This window comes from Pristis pectinata, chromosome 7 (genome assembly GCF_009764475.1).
Source record: "Pristis pectinata isolate sPriPec2 chromosome 7, sPriPec2.1.pri, whole genome shotgun sequence".
In the NCBI taxonomy this organism is placed as follows: Eukaryota; Metazoa; Chordata; class Chondrichthyes; order Rhinopristiformes; family Pristidae; genus Pristis; species Pristis pectinata.
This window is the reverse complement of record NC_067411.1, coordinates 91,968,582-91,994,666: the sequence shown is the minus strand read 5'-3', so window position 1 is coordinate 91,994,666 and position 26,085 is coordinate 91,968,582. Positions and strand designations below refer to the sequence as shown.

The window sequence follows — 26,085 nt, the reverse complement described above, 5'->3', positions numbered from 1 at the left end:
ATTCCATCTGCTAATACTTCAACTAACCTTCTATCCGATCAATATCCTGCTGCAGCCTTGGGACAACCTTCCTCACTATCCATATCACCATCCTTCTCGTGTCATCCACAAACTTACTGATCAAACCTTCTACATTCATGTCCAAGTAATAAATACATTTCACAAACAACAAAGGTCCCAACACTGATCCCAGCGATGTATCACTAGTCACAGACTGCTAATCAGAAAAAATCCTTCCACCACTACTCTCTGCCCCATATTTCCAAGCCAATTTTGGATCCCATGTGCCTTAATCTTCTAGACCAGTGCCGTAGGGCATACAATAATTTAGGAAATTACAGGCACATGCAAGAAGGGTGCGATGATAATCGCAAGACCTCAGTGCACTTAGAGACTGGCCAGACCAAATTAGCAGCAATGGTGGGGATTTATGCAATGCATAAAAGATGGTTTTCAAGATCAGAATCCTGAGGAATCAATGAGGAAACAGGCAAAATTACATCTAGTATCATGTAATGAAAAAGAGTACTTGATGATCTGGCAGTTAAGGGGCTTTGAGGGAATGGAATGGATAGAATATAATCTGGAAGATGTGAAGCAATTGGGAGCTTGGGGTGGTCACTGCAGACAGAGCACAGGCGCTCTGCAAATTGCTCCCCTAGTCTGATGTAGAGGAGGCCACATTGGGAACAGATGCAGTAGATGAGGTTGGAGGTGGTACAAGTGAATCTTTGCCTCACCTGGAAGGGCTGTTAAGATTACTGGATGGTGGTGAGGGAGGAGGTGTAAGAACAAGTGTTGCAGTTCCTGCATTTGCAGGGGAAAGTGCCAGGGGTCAGGGAGGGGTGGGTGAGGAGTGATGAGTGAAATAGGAGTCACGGAGGGAGTGGTCCTTACTGAAGGCACAAAGGGGTGGGGAGGAGAAGATGTGGCTACTGGTTGGATCTCATTGCTGCTGACGGAAATGGAGGAGGATGATGAACCACTGGATGTGGAGGCTAGTAGGGCGGAAGATGAGGACTAGGGGAACTCTATCTTTGTTCTGTTTGGAGGGAGCTGGGGTGAGAGCAGAAGTTCAAGAAATGATGGAAATATGAGAGCAGGCTCCATCAACCACAGTAGAAGGGAAGTCACATTTCCTGAAAAAGGATATTTTAGATGTCCTGGAATGGAAGGCCTCATCTTGAGAGAAGATGCAGAGGAGATGGAGAAACTGGGAGAACGTGCTGAGGCCTCCTTGCATCAAACTATCAGCTGGAGGAACATCGACAATTCCTTTCTACCCCACAGATGCTGCCCAACCCCAAATTCCTCCAGCAGATTGTTTATTACTCCAGGTTCCAGCATCTGTAGTCTCTACAGGAGGAAGCTGTATGGTCCATCCTGGCCAAGCCAACAGTCATCCAGACTAACCTTGCCTCCCAGCCTTTGGCCACTAGCCTTGCAGATTACTGCACAAGTACTTAAAGTAAATGAGGATTTGTGCCTTTATCCTCCTTTCAGGCAATACATTCCAAAGCCCCATTACTGTATTGGTGAAGAAAATCTTTGAAATCTCCAACCCAATCATTTACTTTAAATCGATGTCCTCTGGCTACTGAACCTTCTATTAAGGGAAATAAGTCTTTCTTATCCTCTCTGATTCTCACTCAATTTTATGCCCCTCAGTTCTTCTGTCAGCCTCTTCTTTTCCAAGAAAATAACCTGTTCCTCATGGCTAACTTTTCTTCAAGTCCTGGCAAGAATATATCAAATCTTCTCTGTAACCTTTCAAGTGTTATCACATCTCTTCTGTATTATGACCAATAATCTACCTGTGTTTTGATTAGTATTTAATGCAGCTCCAGTGCGATGTTCCTGTTCATATTCCTAATTTGGACCAAAGAATCCTACATACATTCCTAACCAGCTTATTTACCTCTCCCACTACCTTTAAAGATGTATGGACATATAATTTAAAGTCCTCTTGTATCTTTACATTTCCTAAAATCCTACAATTTACCATGTATTCCCTTGTCTAGTTTATCCTTTACAAATTCATTCCATCTCTTGATTGAATGTAATTTGCCATACCTCTGAAAAATTCTTTATCAGGGTCTTTACATTTCAGTTTAAGTCACTGATACAGACCATGAGGAGCAAGGGATCTCATACCGAGTCATTTAAAACCCCATTGCAAAGACCCTCCCAGTCAATGAAGCACCAATTAACCATTACCCCCATGCTTCTCACCACCAAGCCAATTTTGAATCCATTTTACCAGTTTCCCTTGGATCCCATTCTGGCTGGTTTGCCATGAACACAAGAACATGAGAGACGGAGTAGGCAGCAGCAGTCTCTTGGCCTGCTCTGCTATTTGTCTTGGCTGACCTCCTACCCCAAAGTCATTTCCCTGCACTATCTCCATATCCCTTGATTTCCCCTAATATCCAGTAATCTATTGAACTCACAGGCCTCAGAGGTGGAGAATTCCAAAGATTCCCCACCCTCAGTGAAGAAATTTTTCCTCATCTCAGTCCTAAATAGCCCACTCCTTATTCTGAGTCTGTGACTCCTGGTTCTAAACTCAATCAGGGGAAACATATTCTCTCTATCTAGCCCGTCAAGTCGACTAAGAATTTTCTAACTTTGTGAGATCTCTCATTCACCTAAACTCTGGAGGACATAGGCTTCATGTCCTCCACGCCTCTTTACCTAGCATTGCCCCCTCTCCCTGAAAACAGTCTGGTGAATCTTTGCTGCATTTCCTCTATGGCAAGCACATCATTTTTTTTAGGCAAGGAGGCAAAACTGTACATAATACTCCAAGGCATTATGTAATAGAGGTAAAACATATTTATTCCTGCACAAAGTATCCTCTTTTCATAAAGGCCAACATACCATTGGCCTTCCTTGTTCACAAGTTACTGTAAGCAATGTTACCCAATCATTCACTATTTATTGTGTTTTGTGCAAAGTGATTAAGATCATATTCTTCTACATATTGCATTTGTCATGCTCTCGCCCAATCATTCAGCTCGTCTAAAGCCTCTTGAAGTCTCTTTATATCCTGCTGCCTACTGACAACCCTACCATCAGCAAACTTGGAAATATAACATTTAGACCAGAGCCTGACCATTAGTATAGATTGTGAGTGGATGGAGCCAAGCACCGATCCGTGTGCAACTTGAGGGGTCCCACTCTGCCAAACTGAGAAGAACCTATTAATTCCCACTCTTTGCTCTTATTCCATTAACGATTTGGATGATGGAATAAATGGTTTCGTGGCTAAGTTTGCGGATGACACCAAGATAAGGGGAGGAGTAGGGAGTATTGAAGAGATAGAAAGGTTGCAGAGGGACCTAGACAGTTTAGGAGAATGGGCAAGGAAATGGCAGATGAGATTCAATGTAGGGAAATGTGCAGTTGTACACTTTGGAAGCAGAAATAAGCAGGCAGATTATTATCTATGAGGAGAGAAAATCCAAAGCACGGAAGTACAAAGGGACTTGGGGGTACTCGTGCAGGATACCTTAAAGGTTAACCACCAGGTCGGATCGGTGGTAAAGAAAGCGAATGCTATGTTGGCATTCATTTTGAGAGGTATAGTGTATAAAAGTAAGGAAGTGTTAATGAGGCTCTACGGGGCACTAGTGAGGCCTCATTTGGAATATTGTGCGCCGTTTTGGGCCCCACATCTTAGGAGGGATGTGTTGACATTGGAGAGGGTTCAGAAGAGATTTACGAGGATGATTCCAGGAATGAAAGGGCTTAAGTATGAGGAGCATTTGTCGGCTCTTGGACTGTACTCACTGGAGTACAGAAGAATGAGAGGGGACCTCATAGCGACATTTAAAATATTGATAGGAAAGGACAGAGTAAATGTGGCTAGGCTGTTTCCCTTGGTGGGTGAGTCCAGGACCAGAGGGCACAATCTTAGAATTAGAGGGTACAGTTTCAAAACAGAGATGAGGAAAAATTTCTTTAGCCAGAGGGTGGTGAATTTGTGGAACTCCTTGCCACGTACAGCAGTGGAAGCCAGATCAGTGGGGGCGTTCAAGGAGGAGATAGATAGATATCTAAATAGTCAGGATATCAAGGGATATGGGGATAAGGCCGGTAATTGGGATTAGAATAGTTTTTTTTCTTCTTCTTCTTCCCCCATTCCCCATTTCTCATTTCTATTTCCCTTTCCTTGGAGCAGACTCGATGGGCCGAATGGCCTGCTTCTGCTCCCTTGTCTTGTGAACCAAGTCTCAATCCATGTCAGAACATTACCCCTAATTCTGAATGCTCTAACTTTGTTGACCAACTTCCTGTGTGGGATCAAAAGCATTCTGAAGATCCAAAAGTAACAAATCTGGAACCACTGGTTTCCTTTTATGTACTCTAAAGACACACCCTCAAAGAAGTTAGATTAGTCCAACATGATTTGCCTTTTATCATCTTACTTTTTTTTAAATGTTATATTATGACTTTATAGACTTCAGCATTTCCCCTCTTGCTGACGTTAGGTAATTCCCCATTTTCTCTCTCCAACTTAAGTAATGGGATCACATTTGCTGTCCTCCAATCCACAGGAATAATTTCAAAACCTATAAAATTTTGGAGGAAGATGTTAACCAGTATTCCATACACCACTGTAGCCAACTCTTTCAGAACTCTGGGATGTAGATCATTGGGTCCATGGGATTTATTGGCTTTTAATCTCACCAATTTCTCTATTCTGGAGATATAGCTAATGTAGGAAGGCAGCAAAGTGCACATAATAAAGATCACACTGAATATTGGAGCAAGTTTGGAGGATGTCCTGCTTCTCCTCCTCCATCTATTTCTCATGTTCCAGCGTTACAACCTTCACTTCTCTTTTATTAGTATGGACACTGTGTACATTGTCATACATAACAGTTTAACTCATTTTCAGTAATTCCTCCTGGTTTATTTTTAAAGTTTTACACACCTGTTTCAAGACTGTACCATGATCTTTCATGGTTTAGTCTGTCCTGTGCAATCCTCCCTGCTTTGTTTGCACTTATGCTTATTTCTTTTAGATCCTTCAACCCAATCCCACCGGTTTACAACTTTTCCATCTCTGTATCTGGACAGCAAACCCATGCCAATTAATTAGTTTCTACGTCAATTTGCATGTAGCTCTGGACCCAAAGATAATTCAGAAATTACAGTCATATGAACATACAAATTAGGGGTAGGAGTAGGTCACTTGGTCTCTTGGGTCTACTCTGCCATTCAATAAGATCATGGCTCATCTGGTTGTAATCTCTAGTCTGCATTCCAGTTTACCCCAGTTACTTTCAGCCCCTATCTAACTCTGCTTTAAAAATATTCAAATATTCTGCTTCCACCACCTTAAAGGTGGTGAGTTCCAAAGACTCATGACCTACAAGAGGAAAGATTGCATTTCACTGCAGAGTTCCGAGGTGCAGGGAGGTGTTCAAGTGCATGATTCGCAAAAGACCAATATGCAACACGGCAAATAATTAGGAAAGCTAACACAATGGTGAAGTTTATTGCTGGGGGAATTTAATACACAAGTGGGGAGGTTATGCTTCACTTATATATGGCACATCTGCAGTACAGTGCAGCATACTGGTTTCCTTATTTAAGGACGGATGTAAATGTGTTAGCAGTTTAAAGAAGGTTTTTACAGGATTGATACCTGGAATGGACACATTGTCTTAATAAGGAAAAGATGGAAAGGCCAGGTTTATATTTGCTGGAGTTTAGAAGAGCGACAAGAGATTTGACTGAAACATGCAAGATCTTGAAGGGCCTTAAAAGTGTGAATGTGGAGAGGGATGGTTCTTATGACGACAAAATCTAGAACAATGAAAACAAGGGGTCACTCATTTAAGACCGATGTGAGCAAATCTCTCTCTTGGACGGTCATATCTTTGGAATTCTACTTCCAGTGCTCTTTGAGGAACAGAGTTGTTCAATATTTGTAAGGCAGAGATAGATAGAGCACAGAAGTTTACCAGTAGGCAGGAACTTGGAGTTGAGATTACAATCAGATGGCAGAGCAGGCTCAAGAAGCTGAATGGCCTTTGCTTGCTCCTAATTCATATATCTGTATAAGCTTTCTAAAGAGTGACCCCTAGTTCTAGATTCTCCCATAAGAGTTAAACATCTCTCCACATTCACCTTGTCAAGACTCCCTCACAGTCCTATATATTACATTCAAGTTCCCTCTCACTCTTCTAAACTCCTGTCAATACAAGTACAGCCTGTCTAACCTTGCCTCATAAAATAACCTGCCTGTTCCAGTAGTCAGTCTACTAAATATTCTCAGAACTGCTTCCAATGCATTAACATCCTTAAGACTAAAATTGCATGTACACAGTAGTCTCACCAATGCTCTACATAATTGAAGCATCACCTTCCTATTTTTCCTGTTCCCCATTCCAAAATTGTTAGCTTTCATAATTGCTTTCAATACCTATCCAGTAGCCTTTTGCAAATCAATACTAAGACACCCAGACCCCTCCAAACTTCAGGGCTCTCCAACCTCTCATGATTTTCATAAAATTTTTGCTTTATTTTTCCCTGCCAAAATGGACAATTCCAAATGTTCCTATATTATATGCCATTTGCCAGTTCTTTGCCTGTTTAGTATGCATGAGATGGATTTCTAGATCAGTATGTTGAGGAACTTCCTAGGGAACAGACTATTTTAGATCTAGTACTGTGTAATAGGAAAGGATTAACTAATAATCTTGTGGTAAAGTGGCCTCAAGGAAAGAGTGACATACTTTATAGAGTTTCACATCAAGTTCAAAAGTGATGCAGTTTAATCTGAAAGCATGGTTTTCAATCTTAAAAAAGAAAATTATGAAGGTATCAGGGGCAGGTTGGCTGAGATGGATTGGGAAACTACATTCAAGGTTATGACTGGATAGGCAACGAGCTTTGAAAGAAAAAATACACAATTTGCAACAGGAAAAATGGTCCGTGTATTACAAGAGAAAGCATTAAATGCAAGGAACATGTTTAGTAAAGTTACTAGAAAAGCAGCAAGCCTGAGGACTGGAGGAGTTTTAGAATTCAATGAGTGACCAAGAAATTGATAAAGGCAAAGTAGAATAAGAGAGTAGATCAGCAAGACACAAGTAGAGAAATACTATTGGAGGTTAATGATACCATAAAACGATAAATCCAAAGGCCCTAATAATCAACATCCCAGAGTTTTTAAAAAGAGGTAGCTCTGAAGATAGTGGATGCTCTGGGTACCATCTTCCAAAATTCTTTAAATTCTGCAATGATTCCTGTGGACAGAAGTATAGCAAATGTGACCCCCACCATACAAGAAAGGAGGGTGGGAAAAAAACATGGAAGTATTGATCTTTTAGCATGATTTTAACAATTGTAGATTTCAGCATTTTCTCAACTAAGACTGTGATATCAAGACATTTCAAAAATAATATGATTGAACAGAGTCAACATGGAATTACGATTGACCGATTGGAGTTCTTGTCTGACTGATCTATTGGAGTGCTTTTGTGATATACCTAGCAGAGTAGAGGAGTGGGAACCAGTGGATCTGGCATATTCGGATTTCCAGAAGGCTTTCACTAACGTTCTAGACAGAAGGTTGGTCAACAAAGTCAGAACACTAGGAGGAAAAAGTGTGGATCAAGTGTTAATTAACAGATGGAAAACAAAGAATACGAACAGATCCTTCTCAAGGTGACAGGTTCTGACTGGAGCGAAGACTGAGGGACGACCTGACAGAAGTATAAAAGATGATAGGCATGTACTAGATAGTCAAAATCTTTTCCCATGGTTAGGTATATATAAAAAAGAGGTCATACATTTAAAGTAAGAGGAAGGAGTTTTAAAGGGGATCTGATAGGTGCATTTTTTTTAAAAAACAGAGTGGCTGGTAACTGGAACATGCTGTCAGAGGTGGTGGTAGAATCAGACACAATTACTACTATTAAGCGGCATTTAGAATGACACCTAAATAGGCAAGGTATAGAAGGATACCATCTTAATGCAAGCAAATGGGACTGGTTAGATGGACGAAAATGTCAGCATGGATGTAGTTAGCTGAACGATCCGTTTCTGCACTGTACAACCAACTCACTGTCCCTCAGCAATGGAGGACAAATGTAACATGATGTATTCAGTGAAATGTTGTTGCAATCATACTATGAGATCTTGAAATCAGGTAGTTTACAAATCACAGTAAGTACAGAGGCAATCCAATGTAGCTACTAGCTGAGTATCACTGATAAGTTTATTACAGTCATCACCCACTAAGGTTTATTCTATAATTGCTCCAAGTATTTTTGCCAATTATGGTCCATACTTCCCTGTATCAGAGCTTGCAGTAATATTTCTACACCAATTTTTCAACAGCTAAAACTACATTTTTTTTAATCTTTGCACAATTTTCAGGATTGAAGTTCCAAATATATTTTCCTGTTAATGATTTAAAATGTTGTTTAACCTATAACAACTACAGTAAACGCTGCTGTCGTGTTCAAAATTTGCAGTTACAAAGATGACATTTTGAGTTTGAATGCAAGGCAATAACACAGCCATACAATACAAAATAAAATGCAGTTGCATGTAGAAAGACCAAGTAAATGGAGTTTTTTTTTCCCCGCCCTCTGATCCCTTTCACATTCAACTGTGATTTGCCAATTTTGTAGCGAGAACACTCCAGCATGAATATATGCAAGTCCAAATTGGAGTAACTTTCTCCCCAAAGTTTTCAATCTGAAAATAAATAATTGTCTTGTAGATGTAGATGGCACTATTGATCAGAGATAGTGTCACGGCTGCAGAAAAGGTGGACGTCATGGAGGGATTGTCTACGGAGTCTCTGTGGGTGAAGGTTAGGAACAGGAAGGGGTCAATAACTTTACTGGGTGTTTTTTATAGGCCGCCCAATAGTAACAGGGATATCGAGGATCAGATAGGGAAACAGATCCTGGAAAGGTGTGATAATAACAGAGTTGTCGTCATGGGAGATTTTAATCTTCCAAACATCGATTAGCATCTCCCTAGAACAAGGGGTTTAGATGGGGTGGAGTTTGTTAGGTGTGTTCAGGAAGGTTTCTTGACACAATATGTAGATAAGCCTACAAGGGGAGAGACTGTACTTGATCTGGTATTGGGAAATGAACCTGGTCAGGTGTTAGATCTCTCAGTGGGAGAGCATTTTGGAGACAGTGAACATAATTCTATTTCCTTTACAATAGCATTGGAAAGAGAAAGGAACAGACAAGTTAGAAAAGCATTTAATTGGAGTAAGGGGAATTAGGAGGCTCTCAGACAGGAAATTGGAAGCTTAAACTGGAAACAGATATTCTCAGGGAAAAGTACGGAAGAAATGTGGCAAATGTTCAATGGATATTTGTGTGGAGTTCTGCATGTAGGTACGTTCCAATGAGACAGGGAAGTTATGGTAGGGTACAGGAACCGTGGTGTACAAAGGCTGTAATAAATCTAGTCAAGAAGAAAAGCTTACAAAAGGTTCAGAGAGCTAGGTAATGTTAGAGATCTGGAAGATATTAAGGTTAACAGAAAGGAGCTTAAGGAAATTAGGAGAGCCAGAAGGGGCCATGAAAAGGCCTTGGCAGGCAGGATTAAGGAAAACCCCAAGGCATTCTACAGGTATGTGAAGAGCAAGAGGATGAGACATGAAAGAATAGGACCCATCAAGTGTAACAGTGGGAAAGTGTGTGTGGATCCAGTAGGTCAAAAGATGGCAGAATATAGTATTAATGGTAAGACTCTTGGCAGTGTGGAGGATCAGAGGGATCTTGGGGTCCGAGTCCATAGGACGCTCAAAGCAACAGCAAAGGTTGACTCTGTGGTGAAGGCGGCATATGGTGTATTGTCCTTCATCAATCGTGGAATTGAATGTAGGAGCCAAGAGGTAATGTTGCAGCTATATAGGACCCTGGTCAGACCCCACTTGGAGTACTACGTTCAGTTCTGGTCACCTCACTACAGGAAGGATATGGAAGCCATAGAAAGGGTGCAGAGGAGATTTACAAGGATGTTGCCTGGATTGGGGAGCATGCCTTATGAAAACAGGTGAGTGAACTTGGCCTTTTCTCCTTGGAGCGACGAAGGATGAGAGGTGACCTAATAGAGGTGTATAAGATGATAAGAGGCATTGATCGTGTGGATAGTCAGAGGCTTTTTCCCAGGGCTGAAATGGTTGCCACCAGAGGACACAGGTTTAAGGTGCTGGGGAGTAGGTACAGAGGAGATGTCGGGGTAAGTTTTTTTACTCAGAGAGTGGTGAGTGCATGGAATGGGCTGCCGGCAACGGTGGTGGATGTGGATACGATAGGGTCTTTTAAGAGACTTTTGGATAGGTACATGGAGCTTAGAAAAATGGAGCTATGGGTAAGCCTAGTAATTTCTAAGGTAGGGACATGTTCGGCACAACTTTGTGGGCTGAAGAGCCTGTATTGTGCTGTAGGTTTTCTATGTTTCTATGCAGAAAGGAAGGCGTTACCACAGAAAGGGATTAGAGATTCAGGGATCAAAATTATAAAAGCCACAGATAAGGTTGATGGTCAGAATCTTTTTTTCCATGGTAGGGGTATCAAAAACAAGGCTGCATATGACTAAGATGAGAAGAATGGTTTTAAAGGGGATTTTTTTTTAAAGAGTGGTTGATATCTAGAACTTGCTGCCAGAGGAGAGGAAGTTAAATACAATCATTATGTGCAAGCCAGGCACTTAATTAGGCAAGGCACAGAAAAATACAAATGTGTAAAGCAGGCAAATGTGATTAGTGTAAATGAACAAAAATGTCCCCGTGGACATGGTGGGCTGAAGAACCCGTTTCTGAGCTGTATAACTCTGACTCTTTTTAACTACTGAAAGTTTTAATTATCACATAACACTGTCTACATTTTCGCAAACATTCCAAATCAGTAAAGTAATTGTAGTCCAACTGAGCATTTGTTCTCTTCTATCTGTGGCTAATTGCTTATATTATGAAGTATGATCAAAACTGGGGTTACTGCTCAGTCCCAAAACGATGGCCAATTCAGTAGAGGCATGAACCCCGGCCTATATCCCAGAAGGAGACAAACTGATCTATCCAGGAGACTTCAATGTCAGGATTGAAGAGACAACCTGTAAGCAAGGCAAGGTTGGCAAGGAGAGAGTAGTGAAGGCCAGCTTCAGTGGGGTTCATAAAAACAAACTGCTGAAAGAGCTCAGCAGGTCAGGCAGCATCTGTAGAGGGAAATGGACAGTCAATGTTTCAGGTCAAGCCCCTTCATCTGGACTGAAATAATAGAATGGAGATAGCCAGTATAAAGTGAGGGGAAGGGGTGGAGCAAGAGCTGGTAAGTGATCGGTGGATCCAAGCAAGGAGGAGTGATTGGCAGTAGAGGAGGCAGAGGACAGACGGGTCGTGTTGGAATGGGGTTGGCTCCTTACAAACTATTTGGAGCACAGTTATGAGATAAGTGTGACCTCATGGCAACTGACTTATTAGAGCACTGGCACCTGTTGGATTACTTTATCTTCTGGATGAAGGACCTTATCCACAACGTGATAGGAGCCAATAACTATCAGACTGATCAGCACTTAGTCTATTTCATTCTCTCCATTAACCTGACCTCAAAACATCAGTGTCAACAGAAACATAGCCAGCAGAAAAATCAATGCTGAAGCTATCAAGGACTTCATAAATGTAGCTCTTTGACAGTACTCCACAGACAACCTGTCGACTCCCAGTCAACAGGAGCCACTGTCCACAGTGAACGGACTGCCCTGAAACCACCGTAACTAGCACCTGGGTAGTGACTTTTGGCTTCTCTTCCAAGAACAACCAAGGCCAATGCAATGAGAATGACTTGAAATCCAGGATCTCATTAACCACAAACAAAAGGTGTTCCTGAATTGCAAGCTCCACGCCTCAAGGGAAAGGAAACAGTTCTACAGGCACTGAAAAGGTGTGGTCCAGAAGAACACCCGTGACCAAAAGAACAGATGGTGGGTAAAAAGAGCACAGAAGGCGCAGCAACTTGTTGACAGACATGGCATGCATAGGTTTTTCAGCACTGCCATTCACTGCCCAAGTATCCAATGCCCCACACCTCAGAGCCAAAAACACAGGTGAATTTATCAAGTGAATTAATCAAGTCAATCAACAATGAAGCCCTCAATACTCACTGGAAGGAACATTTCAAAGACCTCTACAACATTATCCTTCATTCATGTTCCCTTTATTCCATCCAACCTTGCATCCCCTCCTCACCAGCAAAGTTGAGAATACCATATGTTAACTAAAATCAGTCTCAGGAGCAATCAGCATCTCAGATGAAGTTCTAAAATCAAGCAAAGAGGAGCTTCAGTCACAATCCACAACCTCATTTCCCCACACCCAAGGAAAAAAGGATAAGGCTGGGGACCTCAGAGACACCATAATTGTGACCTTCAAGAAAACAGACAAATCCAACTGCAGTAATTGCAGATGATGCTCTCTGCAACAATGAATTTCATCACCAGGTTCCACCTTAGCCACCTTTTCCCAGAACCAAACAGCTGCTTACCATATCACAGTGTGGATTCCCTTCATCTAGAGGCACAATGGACATAACTTTCACCCCATGACAACTCCAAGAGAAATGCAGTGAGCAGCATTAACCATAAAACGCAACTCTTTGAGAGTCACTAAAGGAGGAATGTAGAGTACCCTCCTCAAAACTGCTTGCCCAAAAACTTCATCTCCACCTTACACTTGCTTCATGGTGGCATGCATGCCATGATCCTCAATAAGTGGCCCACAACACAGCCAATCTCAGTGACACCTGATGTCTAGTATATCTGAGTCAATGCCTTGGTACTTTTTTTGTTAACCAAACTCTCTTGTGTAATGTTGCATCTCATTTTCAACAAGCTTTCCACTGTGGTAGAATTAATCTTGTAGGACGAATGGGAAAGTCTTCAATATACAGCACCCACACTCCAGAACTAAGGTCATTCCAACCTTAGTAATCAGTCTGCAATACAAGTGATGGTTGAGTACGATCAGAGGCCAAGCTCCAAGTATTTCTCAACTCATTCACAGAAACTTACAAGAGGATGGATCTTAAATGCAACACCGACACATGTCCGATGCTAACCCACCCCTGCTCTACAAGGCCCTCCAACACCAAAGATTCACAGCAAGATCCCAGAAAATGTGGACCACACCCCATGACTTTGGTGCAACCTTCCAGAAAAGCCAGACATCAATGATGAAATTTACCATCATCTTCACGATGCCACCTCAGTTAGAAGGGTTTTTACATCTAGCAAACCTGGCACAGAATTCAGCACACTGGACAGACCTACATGTTTCTAAGATTTGGAATACCTATAGCTGGCCACTCATTGGTGGGAAAAATAAGATCAAGACCATCTTTGCAAAAAATCCTCCAAATCCACTGGCATTGTCCTCTCCTTGGCCAACATCCGCAATGGCAAGGACCCAACTACACTTGAGTCAACTATATAGAGTAGGCCACATCATTCAAATACCTGACACCAAATTCTTGAAACACTATTTCAAATTCTGTCACAAGCAGACATAGGAAAAGATTCAATGATGTGCTGAAAGCCCCCTTTAAAAGAAAATGCGAAATCTCCACTGGCTCCTGGAAATCACTATCCCAAAATCCTTAAAGTGGAGAAAGAACATTGGGATGGTAACAGAACCTCAAGTTCATTTGTCATGAGTATATAGGCACCCAGTATTAGCAGGCATGCACCCCATCTCATAATCCTCCCATCTGCTTGTCCCATCAGGCACCACCAGCTCCTCCCATGGAAGAGACCGTGGTTGTCCTACCTGCTTCATCAGTCATCTCAGAACCCACAGAACTGGAGAAGACCACATCTACAGAGATTAGCTCAATTAATGTATTATTCATAGAATTATCTTGGGGTTATTTACATAATCAAAGAAAGACAACACAAAAGGAGCTCATTCAACCCATAGATCCAATGCAATTCCATTGGCTGAGCTAGCAATTATTCCCATGTCTCTGTTCTTAGCCCTATAATTCCACTCCCCATGTCTCTGCTCTTAGCCTTATAATTTTTTTCTCCCTTCAAGTATTTATAGAATTATCTACAGCACAACAATCCACTGCGTGGGGAAAAAAGTATGCTTCTATCACTCTAATGAACTGAACTATCTTCAACCTAAACATTAACTTTGTTCCCCTTTCCATGGATGCTGTCTGACGTGCCAATCATTTTCAATGGCCTTGGTTCTTATTACACATTTTTAGCATCTGCCTTTTTTTTTGCTTTTCTTCACTTCACCTCTGATTTTGTCAAATACCTTATTGTCCTTTAAGTATCAACTGACTTACAACTGAAAATAGTATCCACTTGCTTATTGTCAAAATAATTCATGGTTTTTGAACCAAATCTTCCCTTAGTTTTCTTTACCAGAAGTAAAAGTTTCTCCAGCCTCTCTGCACATTACTGAAAAGCCCCATGCCTGATAGAAGCAAGGAAATGTCTTCACTCTCCACGTTCTGGACATCCATCCTAAAACATGGTGCCCAGAATGCAATATAGCAAGAAAACAATTAGACTGTTTGAAGGCAAATCGATGTTTTATTAAGATTTAGCACACTCACCATAACTTTGTACTTAATTCCTCAATTAATAATGCAAAAGCTCTCATTTACTTCTTAACAACCTTGTTCTTTCTCAAGTTTTCAAACTGCACTTCGTTTCTCCTACCAAAATGCACATCTCACATACTACATCAAATTTCATCTGTCACATATTTATGTCCACCTGCAATCTATTTCCTCATTGTTTATAACACTTCCCAGTTTTCTACCATCTTCAAAATTTGAAAGTGTGCTCTGTACACAGATAATTAATATCCTAATGCCAGCCCCTAAAGAACAGTGCTGCTGATTCCGTATCTGCTTTCTGCTCTTTAGCCAATATTCTAACCATGCTGCCACAGTCACTATAATCTTAGAAGCCTTAATTTTAATCCGGAGAAGTATGAGGTGGTACACTTTGGAAGGACAAACTCCAAGGCAGAGTATAAAGTTAGTGGCAGGATTCTTGGTAGTGTGGGGAAGCAGAGGGATCTGGGGGTCCATATCCACAGATCCCTGAAAGTTGCCTCACAGGTGGATAGGGTAGTTAAGAAAGCTTATGGGATGTTAGCTTTCATAAGTCGGGGGATCGAGTTTAAGAGCTGCGAGGTAATGATGCAGCTCTACAAAACTCTGGTTAAATCACACTTAGAGTACTGTGTCTAGTTCTGGTCGCCTCATTATAGGAAGGATGTGGAAGCATTGGAGAGGGTGCAGAGGAGATTTACCAGGATGCTGCCTGGTTTAGAGAGTATGCATTATGAGGAGAGACTAAGGGAGCTAGGGCTTTACACTTTGGAGAGAAGGAGGATGAGAGGAGACATGATAGAGGTGTACAAAATATCAAGAGGAATAGATAGAGTGGACAGCCAGCACCTTTCTTTTTCAATCTTTTTATTAATTTTCAAATTAGTACAAAATAATATATAACATTAGTAATTATACATGTGGCACAAAGAGATCAGGACAAATCATACCAGTTAATATAAATAATCACAAGCAGTAAAAAATCTAGACCTCCTGTTCTCTTATTAAGTGAACAAATACAAAAGGAAAGATTGAAAAGAAATGAAGTTTAACTATATGAAAGAACCCCCAAATCAAAGAAAATATGATAATAAACCAAAAAAAACCCAAAAACTTCAAAAAAAAACTGGACTGATATTTCTTCAATTAAAAAGAAAAAAAACATTATTATTATTGTCGTCAACTCCGTTCCTTTGCATTCAAGAGTTATTGAAAGGGATCTGAAAAAGGTCTGCTTATATCATATGGAAATATTGAATAAATGGACTCCAAACTTCCTCAAATTTAAGCGAAGGATCAACAGTACCGCTCCTAATTTTTTCTCAGTTTAAACATGCTATAGTTTGAGAAAACCACTGAAAAGTGGTGGGAGGTATTGGATCCTTCCATTTGAACAAAATGGATCGCTTGGCCATTAATGTGACAAAGGCAGTCATACGACAAGCAGAAGCAGATAAATGGTGAGATTCCATCATTGGTAACCCAAAAATTTCAGTAATAGGATGAGGTTGTAAATCAATGTTCAATACAGATGAAATAATGTTAAAAATGTCTTTCCAATATTTTTCCAAAAGGGGACAGGACCAAAACATGTGTCAGGGAAGCCACCTTCGAATTACACCTGTCACATATAGGATTTATATGATGATAAAAAACGGGCTAACTTGTCCTTGGACATATGGGTCCTGTGAAAGCACCTCTTTCCCAGGGAACCAATGCTCAATACAAGAGGGCATGGCTTTAAAGTAATGGGTGGGAAGTTCAAGGGAGTTATCAGAGGAAAGTTTTTTTTACCCAGAGAGTGGTTGGGGCATGGAATGTGCTGCCTGGGGCAGTGGTGGAAGCAGGTACATTGGTCAAATTCAAGAGGTTACTAGATAAGCATATGGAGGAATTTAAAATAGAGGGATATGTGGGAGGAATGGGTTAGATAGTCTTAGGCGAGGTTTAAAGGTTGGCACAACATTGTGGGCCGAAGGGCCTGTATTGTGCTGTATTATTCTATGTTACCATTCTGTGTGTGCTACTCTGCAACATGCCTTATGGAAGTTAATATATGTGACATCTATGGCATTTCATTAACTTTCTGGAGTCATACAGCACAGAAACAGGTCCCCAGCCCACACTGACCATTTTGCCTATTCACACTAATCCCATTTCACTGCATTAGGACCGCATCCTTCTACACCTTGCCTATTTGAGTGTCTGTCTAAATGTCTCTTAAAAGTAGTAATTGTATGCAAATCCACCACCTCCAGTGACAGCACATTAAAAATATCAACCACTGTGTACAAAAGAAACTTGCCCCTCAAATCCCCTTGAAAACTCTTTCCTTTTACCTTAAACCTACACCCTCTTGTTTTTGATACCCCTACCATGGGAAAAGGATTTTGACTATCTTACATATTTCTATCAGGTCACTCCTCAGCTCCAAGGAAAGCAAGCCCAGCCTATCCAATCTCTCTCCAGAACGAAAGTGCTCCTCTCCTGGCCAATGCCCTCTGTACTCTCTCCAGTACAATCACATCCTTCCTATAATGTGGCAACCAGAATAGCACACGATACTCCGTGTGCAACCTAAACAGTGTTTTGTAAAGGTGCAACATATTGTCCCAACTCTTATATTCTATGCCTCAATCAACAAAGGCAAGAGTGCCATATGCATTCTTCACCACTCTATCGACCTGTGTTGCCACTTTCAGGGAACTATGGATTTGGACCCCAAGGTGTCTCTGTTCATCAACATTCCTTAGTGCCCTAACATTTAATTCATATATGTTTTACCTTTTGGCTTCCCAAAAGGCATCACCTTACACTTAACAGGATTAAATTCCATTTGCCAATGCTCCGCCCAACTTTCCAACTGATCTACATCCTGTTGCAGCCTTCGAGAACCTTCTTCATCCACAACACCAATTTTTGTTCTACTCTTATTTCATCTAAAAACCATCAAATTAAGCAATCTCTATTTACCTTCAGGAAATCCTCATTGTGTTTCATTTATTCAGCCATATTTTTCCAAATGAGAATTTAACCTGTTTAGGTTTGCCCATGACTGACATTAGACTGACCAGAACTTCAATAATTTCAATCCTTCCTTTAATAGCACAGATGTATTGCATCCACACTGGGTAACTTTTCCACTTTTGCCAGTCTTTAAAATACATATTATCTATTTTTAAAATCACATTCACCATAGCTCCTTGATTGACAAATTGGCAGATGCCATTACTCTAGTGAAACCAGATCCAAAACACTACTTTTTACCTTGGCCCAGGGTGTTGGGTTGACAAAAAAAAATAAAACATTTTTGTTACAATATGTTTGTTTTGGAAATTTGAGTGACAACATTTACTAAGGCTACATTTATTACTCAATGCTTTAAGGCCAATGGGCCACCTTTTGAGCAAATTGGCTTGAGGAAGAAATACACAGCATTAACAGTCCACCACCAGCTGCAGGATTGGAGCAACAAAATCTCAACTAGGTAGGCATGCCCTGTCACCTTCTATGAAAGTCACAATGAATCAAACAGCACTAGCGACAAAGCAGCAATTTCATGACTAATTTTTTGACCCTTAGCCCATATATTACCTTATTTAATTCAATTGCTTAACTTGCCTTGATGGGATTTAAATACAGGATTGTCATACCAGTATCATAATTACAGAGCAACTATATGGAAGTATATCACACTGTCTTTAGATGTACAAGGGGAAGATGCCGTAGCAAACCAGAGGTACAGTAACAATTGTCCAATTATATTTTTGTGACCATGTATAACATGTATGCAAAATGATAATATTTTCTAAACTTCTAGGTGTATCAAATTCTTTAAACCAGTGATAAAAGCAATTCAAGTTCAAGTTCCATAGTTCCAAAGAGGGCTGCAGTCTTCTAAATTGTATTTCAATTGCCAACAAAATCAAGAGAGAAATGAACAGGAGAAAAACATATTACATAAGGTAATCCATTTGGAAAAAGTTTCCAAGTTTCAAGAAATATTTTCCTTTCACTGGCGCTTCCCAATAGATGATGGGATACATCAGAATTCTTTCAGAACTGAAGTGGTACATTTCCCCTCTACTGGTTAGATAGTACAACTTCTGGAAACATTCTGACATGCTCACAGCCCTATAACCATTGACAATTACAAAAATAATCCAACCATCCACATTATGCAAGGCAGTTACATTGAAACAACTTGTGGGGCTACAATGCAATTACAGAGATCGGCTCATTAATTTTTTTTAAATCCACTCATGTTATTGCTCCAGCTAATCAAGCCAAGTTAAACCTCAATACACCAACCAAACTTTTCACATCACATTTGTCACCAACTTGAAAATGCTCCACAAAAAGGAGAAAGCCAAAGAGTGATCTAACTGAAGTCTTAAAGTTCTGGAGGCTTTTGATAGGGTAAACATGAAGAAAATGTTCCCACTTGTTTTGCAATCCAAAACTTGGTGCCAGAATCTACAACAAACATTTATGTAGTGCCTTAAGCCTAGTAAAATGTCCTTAGGTGTTTCACTTGAGAATTTTCAAACCAAGTACATATAAAGAAACATTAGGATAGATGACCAAAGGCGCAGTCAAATAAATTGGCTTTAAGAAGAGCATTAAAGAAGAGGGAGGTAGACAATTAGAGAATGGAGAGATTTTGGGGGCCTGGGGCGTGGTTAGTTCCAGTTGAAGGCTGCCAACGGTGGAGTTAAATTCAACAATAATCAAGAGGCTTGAATTTATGATGTGTGGAAAAGGGAAGAGCCAAGGCCATGAAAGAATTTAAAAATAAGGATGAGAAATGTAAAATCAAGTTGCAATGTAACCTGGAGCCAAGTTAAGTCAACAGGCAACTAGAACATAGTGCAAGTTAAGGAAGTTTGGATGTTAAGGTTCTACAGGGCAGAATGAGCAAGGCTGATCGGGAACTTGCTGGAATAGCCAAACACAAAAAGATAAAAAAAACTTGCATGAGGGTTTCAGCAGTAGATCATCCGAGGCAGGGTCTGGGTGCACAATGTTACAAAACTGCATAGTTTGAAGTTTAACCTGAGATCACATACAATCAGGTTGCATATAGAACTTAAGTTCCAGAGAAAGGGATGGAGTTGCAGTTATGGAAGCGAGTTGGTGGCAATGGCTTTGGCCATCCAAATGTTTAGTCGCAGAAAAGGTCTGACATCCAGTAATGGATGAGCAGAAAAGTCGCTTTGTAATTTATACATACTCCAGGCATCCAATAAGAAAATTCAGAAGAAACTTCTTTACCCAGGGAGTGGCTGCAACGTGGAACTTTCCAACAAAAACTAATTGAGGTATACAAGAAGAGACGAGATGATTATGTGGCAAATGGAAGAGTATTCTAGAAAACATTGCCCAAGAGGTAGCTCACTTGTAGACCAGTTGTTCAAAATGGCCTGATTCTGTGCTGCAATTTCTTATGTTCAGTAATTCTACTTGTTCGGTGGTTTCAATCATCCATTAGTTAGTTGCCTTGATCAATTTTGTATGTTGTATGGAAACATTGTTAATTGTATGCTGAAAGTATAATACATAGTGTTTTATATAATGGACAAGAGGTGGGAAGAGAAAGTAAGGTAATGTCACAGTCATTGTTCTCTGGCCTTATAATAAACTGATATCAAATTTGGATGACATTTGAAAAGCAACAAAATATTCTGGAAATAATCCTAAAGAAAAATAAGGACTAGCAGAAAAAAAACAAGTGTGCACTGATAAAGTATGCAAGCGTATTCCTTCTCAAGAGTGGGGGCAATTTGATCCCTTTTTTATAATTAAATTTCAATCAGTATTTGTATGTACACTTTAATATAGTTCAAAGATCATGCACATAATAATTACTTAAAACTGCAGTCTTAATTGGAAGTCTATGTATTTCAGAATCTAGTCCCATCAGATTGTGTGAACATCCTCTTTCCTTCCTGAAGGTGACAACTTCACAACAGGATCTAGTTTGAGATCCATACCCCTCAAACACATCATCCAAGTGGTCAATAATTATGTGGGCATAATTTTTTTGCTTAAGAGGGAGAAATTAACATAATACATGCTTTCTTTCCTTCTCCAAATTCTTATTAACAACCAGTACTTGGGAAGTATTGTTTGTTAACTGAATAGTATGGAATACACAGTTCCTCAGTGTAACCAATGTCTCGCCAAAAGACATGTTGACAATAAAAAACTACAGGTTTTGTTTGTGCCTTCTGCAAACATATCTTTCAACAGTGCAACATTTCATCAACTGAAAAGTGATATTTCACTCTCAACTAGTAGCAGCATAACTTGAGTTGATCATGACATCCAAGCTTGAAAGCAGACAACCTACTATATGCTATGAGGATCGTTCCTCTTAGTTAAGCACCAAGAGTAATTCACTTTATCTTGAAGTAAGAGTAATATGCACCTAGAGTAAAACAGGTGCAAGTTAATTAAATCAAGCCAAAATTCTGGATATGGGACATTTTCCAGATTTCAATACTGAAGCAAAAACCTTTATACAAATACTCTTCTCCAGTGAGTTGGTAGAATGTGTCCTAATGCAATATGGCCATCTGCATTTTCCCAAAATGTCATACTAAGCATATGCACATGAAAGATTAATTGTAACAATGATTAATTCGCCAAACAGAAAAGCACTTTAAAACATTAAAAGTGAAAAAACTCCTTTCACACATTTTTATAATCTGCTCTCTCATAGCATACAACTGTGCCAGATACTGGACACTACACAAGCCCAGACCTCAAATTCTTCTTTTGCTGATGACCAACAGATGAAACATGTTGCCAAAGGTTTGGTGCCAGAATTCAGGGGGGAAAAAATCCACATGCCGCTGAATGAAATCAAATGGACCTTCTTTGACAAATGTCCCCTGAAATTTTTATGGCAATTTGCCTTATGCCCCAGACAATTTTTCACCAGTGAATGGCTGATAATACGAACTCTGCACAGCAATTAAATACACAAAGATGCCCCAAGACAGTGGAAATTCTGCATAATATCTGACTGGAAATTGCTTCTGTTACACACTTGGAAAGTTAAGATGTCAAACTATAAAAGCAAAAAGCACTAAGTGAATTACTTTTATATGATTCCTTCATTACAAGATGTGGACATTGCCAACAACACAAACATGTATTGTCCATCCTTGTTTTTCCAAACTGATGATCAGTGGGTCCAGATTTTGGCCAGACTTAAGGATGGCAAATATCTTTCCCAAAAGGCATATGTGAACCAGGTGGATTTTATGACAATCCAGTGGTTGCATGACTTTTTAAATTCTAGTTTTATATAATTATTTTTAATTCCTCAACTGCATTGGCAGAACTTAAAGTCACATCTCTGGATTAATGGTCCAAACACTGCTTGTCTAGTAACTATTAAACTATTTCTGCCTTGAACACAAAATATTTGGAAGTTTCTCTTTGAGAATTTTACTTGGTTTTGTAACTCTTGCTAACATTAACACCAGAATGTTAGTTTTCAGATTATTGTAGAGACTGTAATAGACTGTTCAAACTACTGGATGCAGAGGGATAGAAATACATTTCCATTTTTATATACAGAATGCACCAGGAAATGCCACTTAAATATACTGGCACTCTACTCTTGCAACGCGCTAACTCAGTATAGTTCTCTGTTGCCTAGAGTTAAGAGTAAAGCTTTTAATACCTTGAGTCTCCACTACTGTTACTGACGCTGTCCTCGTCACCGTGACCCTCCATTTGCAGGTTTGAAAAAGAAAGTATCAGATGAGTGTCTTCACAAGCAAGAAAACTGCCAAGATCCCGCTCCGAAATAAAAACCTATTGGCCCACACTGGTTCTTGTACTTCTTATTCTCCAAATGCGTGCCCCACGTTTCTGTAGGGAAAGAAATAGAAGTATTTAGAACCTCTTTACGATCGCAAAAGCTGGCGTTATCCAAATCAAAGATAAACATGGACTGAGTACTACGACACAGTTATTACTGCCTGACAAAATCAGATCACCAGCATCGATTGCGAACAGACCTGTCATAAAGCATTTTAAAATTAATTAGAAAACAAAATGTTCTTCTTTCCTGCATCCAATCGATTTCGATTGTCTAGCTTTCGTTTTTACACTGAGTGGGATCACCATGCGGACTCCTACTGTTACTTACAGCACAAACGTTGTTGTAAAAGACAGTCTTGTTAATCCAAGCCCATGACCGCAGTGTAATGTCACTTCCACCATTACCGTCTAACGTAAATAGCAAATTTTGCCGGGAAACACGGACCCCATGTTCGGTCGTCATCGAACATGCAAGGCAGCACGGATTAACTTATTCCCGGGAAGTCAACATGCCAGACAAAGGAGATGTGGAGAGGAAAAATCCCCAAAAGAAAGGGAAAAATAGACAATTATATTTTTTTCTGCAAATGCCGACAGACTTGCAGCACCGCTTGCTCCCTTCTCAGGGGGCGGCTGGGCCTGGGGGTGAACAACAAAGCGCCTGTGGCTGGGCCAGCGGCACCGCACCGCACATCCAGTCGCAGGCCTCGGCCTAGCGCACTTCCCTGCGTCGGTGTGTGGGTCGCCGCCGGGCCGCCCAGGCCGCCGCCAGTCAACCGGGCCGCCCGGGCCGCCGCCAGTCAACCGGGCCGCCCGGGCCGCCGCCAGTCAACCGGGCCGGACCGCTGCCAGTACCCACTCCCGCCCTGCTGCCAGTCCGCCCGGCCGGGCCGCCGCCAGTCCCCCGCCCGGGTCGCCGCCAGTCCGCTCGCCCGGGCCGCCGCCAGTCCGCTCGCCCGGGCCGCCCGCCCTGCTGCCAGTCCGCTCGCCCACCCGGCCGGGCCGCTGGCGGAATGCGCGCGGGCGCACGAGCCCCCGGGCGCCTTTTCCCGCTGCCCGGCGCCGGGCCGAACGTCAGCCCGGGAGCTCGGGCTCGCCGCCGTCTCCTCCAACCTCCCCCCCCCCCCCCCGGCGGGGCCGGGCTCATCCCCCGCCCCCCCCCCCACACACACACACACACGGGGACCCCCGGGCAGGGAGGGAGGAAGATCTCTCACCCGGTGCGTCTGTTTTGTTCTCCTTCAGTGTGAACTGTCCTGTCTCGGGCCGCTGTTCCCTTCCTCCTCCTCCCTCCTTTCTTTTCCCCACCCCCTTTCACACTCTCTCCCTCCCCCCTCCGTCGGGCTGCCGCCTGAGCAGGTTTACTTGGCGTCCACTCTCTCCCCGCCGGCAGACACCGCCGCCATGACTCGCGTTCACACTCCGGGCCGGGACCCACTGCCGATGACGTCAGCCGCACACCGAGGGGGCGGGGCGGGGGGGGGCCGCAGGAGCATGACGGGAGACTGGCTGACAGGCACCGGCCCCGGGGCTCGGCGGCGCCGGCTCCCCCTCCTCCGGGGCTGCGGCGCTTTATTCCTGGTTCATCTTGTGCCAGCTCAATGCACGGTAGCAATGAATTGATTTGCATGGACAGTATGCAAGACAAGTTTTCCACTGTACCTCGGAAGAAGTGGCAATAATAGACAATTACGATTGTGCCATTACAGTGCACAGTTGTAATGAATTGATGTGTACGGACAGTATGCAAGACAAGTTTTTCACCGGACCTTGGTATAGGTGACAATAATAAAGCAATTCTGATTGTACTACCTCAATGCACTGTTGTTATGAATCGATCTGCATGGACAGTATGCAAGACAAGTTTTTCACTGTACCTCGGTACAAGTGACAATAATAAACCAATTCCAATTGTACCACCTCAATGCACTGTGTAATGAATTGATCTGTACGATCGGTATGCAAGACAAGTTTTTCACCGTACCTTGGTACAAGTGAAAATAATAAACCAATTCCGACTGTACTACATCAATGCACTGTTGTAATGAATCGATCTGCATGGACAGTATGCAAGACAAGTTTTTCACTGTACCTCAGTACATGTGACAATAATAAACCACTTCCAACTCCAGCAGCAGCACTGCATCTGCCCACTGTAACTTGCACATTATGCTCAGCACGCAGAGATATAAAGTAGTTGAAACATGCAGAAGATCCAAAAAGAGGAAATTCAAAATGGATCCCAGGTCAAGACCCACGTTTAAAACATTTCAGAGCTGCCATCCAAAATAACGGATGTCCCGTTGACTTGTATAACTTTCAAGTAATGCTGCTGAATTTTTGTATGAAAATATATTTAAAAGTTGTGATGCTGCCAGAACCTAAGGGTCACACACTGAAGTATCGAGAGTTGGATTCAAATCCACGACCTACTGCCTCAGAGTTGAACACATTTAACACCAAATTTTGTGTACGCCAGCACTGCTCTGGCTCCAGCTCCAGCCCTATCAACTTCCTTTCCCATCTATTCAGGCTGAACCAAGATGCAAACAGTTTCTTGTAAACAATCTGCTTGATTCAAAGCTAACCTTCATAAACCACACAAAGTCAGTTACTGAAATGTCTCTATTCAGTGAAAAAAATGCTGCGTACTTGTGCATCTGACTTATTCATGTTGGTTTACTCCTTGTTTTTTGGGGTGGCAGTCCTTTTATTCAAATACTTTCTTACTCTTTGGATATCTCTCCTGGCTCAGAGAAAAGGGGAAGGTGAAGAGGGAACATAAGGCGTATAGGTTGATAATGGCATTGAATTTCAAAGATTAGTGGTTAGACTCACTCTTGGAAATGTTCATTATCTGGTCACTTTGTGGCGTGAATGTTACTTGTCACACATCAGCCCCTGCTTGAATATCGTCTTGGTCTTGCCACATATAAAGATGGGCTACTTCATTTGTTGAGGAGTTCTGAACTTGTGCATGGTAGATGGTGGAAAGGCCTTGGGGTGTCAAGGGTACATCATTCTTTTACTGATTGAAGTGAACATTGTGTAATCGTCAGCGAGCTTTCTCATGTCTGACCTTATAATGGAAGAAAGGTCACTGATGAAGCAGCTGAAGATGGTTGGGCTTAGGATATTGTCCTGAGAAACCACTGCAGTGAAATCTAGGGCTAGGATGATTGATCTCTAAACAATCGCAGCCATCTTCCTTTGTCCAACCACTGGAGTATTTTTCCTTTGATGCCCATTGATTTCAGTTTTACTCAGGCTTATTGATGCCACACTTGGTCAAATGCTGCCTTGATGTCAAACCCGGTCAATCTGTGGATCAGGTGGATAGGGTAGTTAAGAAAGCTACCCTATGTTAGCTTTCATAAGTCGTGGGATCGAGTTTAAGAGCCGCGAAGTAATGGTGCAGCTTTACAAAACTCTGGTTAGACCACACTTACAGTACCGTGTCCAGTTCTGGTCGCCTCATTATAGGAAGGATGTGGAGGCATTGGAAAGGGTGCAGAGGGGATTTTCTAGGATGCTGCCTGGATTAGAGAGTATGGATTATGAGGAGAGACTGAAGGAGCTAGGGCTTTACTCATTGGAGAGAAGGAGGATGAGGCGAGACAAGATA

At 41.6% G+C, this 26,085-nt stretch overlaps 1 protein-coding gene across 2 annotated transcripts in view; it reads right to left on the bottom strand.

Moving 5' to 3' along the window:
* Window positions 1-24,011, bottom strand: part of chd1 (chromodomain helicase DNA binding protein 1) — a 105,646-nt gene extending 81,635 nt beyond the window's left edge. Inside the window, exons 1-2 of one of the 2 annotated variants that reach the window (XM_052019623.1) lie at window positions 23,678-24,011; window positions 22,318-22,508 (exon numbers count right to left, since the gene is read on the bottom strand). In XM_052019623.1, the coding sequence (XP_051875583.1) occupies window positions 22,318-22,370 (53 nt within the window). In that variant the 5' untranslated portion in view covers window positions 22,371-22,508; window positions 23,678-24,011. Of the gene's footprint in view, window positions 1-22,317; window positions 22,509-22,788; window positions 22,916-23,677 lie in introns of those variants that run through there. The other variant, XM_052019624.1, reaches the window with a different exon arrangement.
* Between the last annotated feature and the right edge of the window lie 2,074 nt (window positions 24,012-26,085).